The sequence below is a fragment of the Portunus trituberculatus genome, chromosome 1 (assembly GCF_017591435.1).
Source record: "Portunus trituberculatus isolate SZX2019 chromosome 1, ASM1759143v1, whole genome shotgun sequence".
Taxonomy (NCBI): domain Eukaryota; kingdom Metazoa; phylum Arthropoda; class Malacostraca; order Decapoda; family Portunidae; genus Portunus; species Portunus trituberculatus.
Genome location: NC_059255.1, coordinates 4,472,748 through 4,477,747, shown reverse-complemented (window position 1 = coordinate 4,477,747; position 5,000 = coordinate 4,472,748). Strand labels below are relative to the sequence as shown.

The 5,000-nt window shown below is 47.0% G+C and overlaps 2 protein-coding genes across 2 annotated transcripts in view; both read right to left on the bottom strand.

Annotated features, from left to right (window-relative positions):
- The window catches only part of LOC123501369, a 5,312-nt gene extending 3,993 nt beyond the window's left edge, over positions 1-1,319 (bottom strand). The window contains exons 1-3 of the mRNA XM_045250212.1: positions 1,126-1,319; positions 475-918; positions 249-334 (exon numbers count right to left, since the gene is read on the bottom strand). Coding sequence (XP_045106147.1) covers positions 249-334; positions 475-502 — 114 coding nt within the window. The 5' untranslated portion in view covers positions 503-918; positions 1,126-1,319. The remainder of the gene's footprint in view (positions 1-248; positions 335-474; positions 919-1,125) is intronic.
- Positions 1,320-3,017: 1,698 nt separating this feature from the next.
- The window catches only part of LOC123512630 (calcium-activated chloride channel regulator family member 3-like), a 3,414-nt gene continuing 1,431 nt past the window's right edge, over positions 3,018-5,000 (bottom strand). The window contains exons 2-4 of the mRNA XM_045269114.1: positions 4,851-4,972; positions 3,970-4,133; positions 3,018-3,289 (exon numbers count right to left, since the gene is read on the bottom strand). Of these exons, the coding sequence (XP_045125049.1) occupies positions 3,117-3,289; positions 3,970-4,133; positions 4,851-4,972 (459 nt within the window). The 3' untranslated portion in view covers positions 3,018-3,116. The remainder of the gene's footprint in view (positions 3,290-3,969; positions 4,134-4,850; positions 4,973-5,000) is intronic.

The window sequence follows — 5,000 nt, the reverse complement described above, 5'->3', positions numbered from 1 at the left end:
TCTGTCAGTCTGTCTGTTTGTCTGTCTGTCTATCTATCTATTTATCTATCTATTTATCTATCTGTGTCTGTTTGTCTGTCTAAATATCTATCTATCTGTCTGTCTGTCTATCTATCTATTTATCTATCTATTTATCTATCTGTGTCTGTCTGTCTGTCTAAATATCTATCTATCTGTCTGTATGTCTGTATGTCTGTCTGTCTGTCTACCTAACCTAACCTAACCTTATGTAATTGTAAGTAACTTACTGTAAGCCTGTTGTAACCCGGCATTGTCTTCTTCAGGGCCTCTGTGGTGTATTTAGGGCTGTACTGGGCGCTGAAGGTGTAGGCGCCTGAGAGAGAGAGAGAGAGAGAGAGAGAGAGAGATTAAGCAAGATATATTTTTTGTTGTTTTTCTATCAATATTTTACACACACACACACACACACACACACACACACACACACACACACACACACACACACACACGTACCTCCAGTCTTCACCGCTATATCCTTCATCCACAAGTTATTTTTCTCGCTCTTGTACACCACACCATTAACTCTCACATCACCAAGCAGCGATTCGTCTACCACTCCTTTGTCATACTGCTTCACCAACTGCACCAAAAGCACCTCCACTGGGCCTTGATACTCGTGCGCTTGTAGTAACCCAGTACTCTATTCAACGCATGCTCTGGTGAGGTTTGGTAAATAGTCCCCGGCGAAGTTGGGATGAAGTCCAGCGCGTTTTCTATATCCAGGTCAGAAACGCTGTGTAAAATTTCGTTCCCGTAGATTTCGTTCTTCGGAGTCAAGATTTCCAGCCAGTATTTGCCCATTCCAAGCCACTCGAGCTGTGTGTTTGGGTCTGTCAGGAGGTCTCTCAGGTGTATGCGTAGTTGGGTGTAGATGGCGGTGCTGGGGCATTCTCCGCTCTGTGTGTGAGAGGGAGAGTTGGTTGGGAGAGGGTGGGAGAGGTAGAGGGAGAGGGAGAGAGATAATTATTAGTCCTAGTAATTTTTGTGTGTTAAACTTCCTAAATATTCATTAATTAATTTGTTACTATTGCTACTACTACTACTACTACTACTACTACTACTACTACTACTACTACTACTACTACTACTACTACTACTACTTACATTAGAAGGAATCCCACAAGTATCATCCACAAGTAGAAACAAGGCGCGGGTGTTTCTCTCCGCTTGTCGCTTGATTTTGAAAGTGGGCGTGTGTGTGGGCGTGTGTGTCTGTGTGGGCGTGTGTGTTTGTGTGGGTGTGTCTGTTTGTGTGGGTGTGTTTGTTTGTGTGGGCGTGTGTGTCTGTGTGGGCGTGTTTGTTTGTGTGGGCGTGTGTGTTTGTGTGGTGTCTGTGTGTGGGTGTTTGTGTGGGCGTGTGTGTTTGTGTGGGTGTGTCTGTTTGTGTGGGTGTGTCTGTTTGTGTGGAGTGTGTGGGCGTGTCTGTTTGTGTGGGCGTGTGTGGGTGTTTGTGTGGGCGTGTGTGTTTGTGTGTTTGTCTCTGTGTGTGTCTGTTTGTATGGGTGTGTGTGTCTGTGCGGGTGTGTGAGTCTGTGTGGGCGTGTCTGTTTGTGTGGGCGTGTCTGTTTGTGTGGGTGTGTGCGTTTGTGTGGGCGTGTGTGTCTCTGTGGGCGTGTTTGTCTCTGTGGGAGTGTCTGTTTGTGTGGGTGTGTGTGTTTGTGTGGGCGTGTGTGTCTGTGTGGGCGTGTCTGTTTGTGTGGGTGTGTGCGTTTGTGTGGGCGTGTGTGTCTGTGTGGGCGTGTCTGTTTGTGTGTTTGTTTGTTTGTCTACACGTCCCAAATTAAACGGACTATTTATACCTGAAAAAGAGAAAAAAAATAATTACTCTCTCTCTCTCTCTCTCTCTCTCTCTCTCTCTCTCTCTCTCTCTCTCTCTCTCTCTCTCTCTCTCTCTCTCTCTCTCTCTCTCTCTCTCTCTCTCTCTCTCTCTCTCTCTCTCTCTCTCTCTCTCACCTGCGAAGTCTGGGTGTCTTGCCATCACCTCCCACACGCTCGCGCCCCCGCACACCTTGTTATGGGGGGTGGGGGGAAGGGGGTCGTGGGTGTCCGCCGTGCAAACCTCCGTGATCTGAAGAGGAGGAGGAGGAGGAGGAGGAGGAGAGGAGAGAGAGAGAAGGAGGAAGACGAAGAGGAGGAGGAGGAGGAGGAGGAGGAGGAGGAGGAGGAGGAGGAGGAGGAGAAAAAAGAAGAACAGGAACAAGAACACGATCAAGGAGGAGAGGAGGAAGATAAGGAGGAGGAGGAGGAGGAGGAGGAGGAGGAGGAGGAGGAGGAGGAGGTGGTGGTGGTGGTGGTGGTGGTGGTGGTCATGATGGTGTGTAATGAGGGTAGTAGTGACGAGAGAGAGAGAGAGAGAGAGAGAGAGAGAGAGAGAGAGAGAGAGAGAGAGAGAGAGAGAGCGATGTCGAAAAATCGGAGTAGGATAAGGAAGAGGAGAAGAAGGAGGTTTATAAAAGGAAAAGGAGGAGGAGGAGGAGGAAGAAGAAGAAGAAGAAGAAGAAGAAGAAGAAGAAGAAGAAGAAGAAAAGAATGAAGAGGAAGAGAGAAAAACAAAAATAATTAGAACAAAAATAGAAATAACTGTCCTCTCTCTCTCTCTCTCTCTCTCTCTCTCTCTCTCTCTCACCTGGTCCACGTGTGAGATTGCCATGATGGAAGATGGACCGTCACCGTTTTCTATTTTAAAGCGACAGTCTGTATTCCCGTTTTCTGTTGAGGGCTCACACGTTGCCCCAGACCTGAAGAAGTAGTAGTAGTAGTAGTAGTAGTAGTGTAGTAGTAGGTAGATGTAGCAGTGGTAGTAGTAGTAGTAGTAGTGTTAGTGCTGTAGTAGTAGTAGTAGTAGTAGTGTTAGTGTTGTTAGTAGTAGAAGTAGTAGTATTAGTATAGTAGTAATAGTAGTAATAGTAGTAGTAGTAGAAATATTAGTATTATTATAGCAGTAATAGCAATGGCAGTAATATTAGCAGTCTTAGTAACAACAAAATTAGCACCAGTCTTAGTAACAACAGCAACAACAGTAGAAGTAGCAGTAGTATCCCCAGTGTTAGCCTCATTAAACCACAAGCAGCAGTAGCACCAGCAGTACCACACACTCACGCATCGAGCCATCCGCCTTTCAGAGAGTCCCAGTCAGTGCACAGCGAGGGTCTGGTGGCGTTGGTGGGCAAGTGGCGGTAGGACAGTGGGAAGGCTGTGTCACCCGGGTAGCCATGCTCTTCATACACCCCGTACCTGTATTGGAGCCACGCCTGGGCCATTACCTTACCTGTGGGAGAGGGAGAGGTGTGAGGTGTCAGTGAGGAGGGAGGGAGAGAGGGTGAGAGTGAGAGAGACAGGGTGAGAGAGAGAGAGAGAGAGAGAGAGAGAGAGAGAGAGAGAGAGAGAGAGAGAGAGAGAGAGAGAGAGAGAGAGAGAGAGAGAGAGAGAGAGAGAGAGAGAGAAATGTGTTATCTTAAGCTGCCTTTATCTCTGTTTGTTTTGTCAGTCTGTGTGTGTGTTTGTCTGTGTCTGTCTGTCTCTGTCTGTCTGTCTATCTGTCTGTCTGTCTTTATATTCAAATCTTACATAAATACAAAGGAAGACAAACAGCAACAGACCCTTAGGTCCTTACTAGGCTGTTTGTGGAGACTATCTACTAACTACCAGTGGTAGAGACAGGACAGCAAAGCAGAAGGCTCCTCCCCAGCCGAGGCTGGCAGGAAAAAAGGCGAAACCATGTGATATTAAAAAATCACATGGAATTTTAGTAGAGAGTGAAAAGGAAATGAGGAGGAGGAGGAGGAGGAGGAGGAGGAGGAGGAGGAGGAGGAGGAGGAGAAGAAGAAGAAAAAAAAAAAAACAGGAAAAATATAAATTGGTAACTAACAATCTCTCTCTCTCTCTCTCTCTCTCTCTCTCTCTCTCTCTCTCTCTCTCTCTCTCTCTCTCTCTCTCTCTCTCTCTCACCTGGGTCTCCATATAAGGCCTGGACATTGGGGTCAAAATAGTCATAAGGCACCTCCACTCTCCCTCCTCTCACTCCACACACCCCCCCTGCTCTCACCAAGGGGGCGGAAGGGGTCGCCGCTCCCCCTTCCACTATCACGATGTCCGCTACCTCCCACGACTCCCTGAAAAGTAGTAGTGGTAGTAATAGTAGTAGTAGCTAGTAGTAGCTGGAGGAGGAGGAGGAAGAGAATACAAAGGAATACAAAGGAAAGCCAAACAGCAACAGACCTGTTGGTCCTTTCGAGGCTGTTTGGTAACTACTTCTAACTGGCTACAGATAAGAGAGACAGGACAGTACAGGAGAAGGCTCCTCCCCACCCACCACTCCCTCCAGCTTTCGCTGGCATGGAAAATAGCTTGGAAAAGTACCATGCAGTATGGAAAAACTGACATGGAATTTTCACAGGAAAGGATGAAAGGAGATTCTATTATTCACCCTACGCTGAACTCTACATATCTATCTATAAAGTTAATATAGTATCATGTTTAATTATTCAGAAGAGGAGGAGGAGGAGGAGCAGGAGGAGGAAGAGAAGGACAGGAGGAGGAGGAGATTAGTAATAGTAGTAGTAGTAGTAGTAGTAGTAGTAGTAGTAGTAGCTGGAAGAGGAGGAGGAATAGGAGAAGGAGGAGGAGGAGGAGGAGGAGGAGGAGTATTAGAAGTAGTAGTAGTAGTAGTAGTAGTAGTAGTAGTAGTAGTAGTAGTTTTCGTGTGTCACTTATGCATAGGTGTTAACAATCTCTCTCTCTCTCTCTCTCTCTCTCTCTCTCTCTCTCTCTCTCTCTCTCTCTCTCTCTCTCTCTCTCTCTCTCTCTCTCTCTCTCTCTCTCTCTCTCACCCGGGCAGTGTTTCCTCGTGTGTGACTTTCCATCCAGCGGGCACCACCACCGTCACCTCAGCCAGGTAGAGCAAATTAAAGTTAGCTCTAAAGATTCCCTCAGAGGCGGCCGTCACTAGCTCCTGGTGAGAGAAAGAGAGAGAGAGTTTA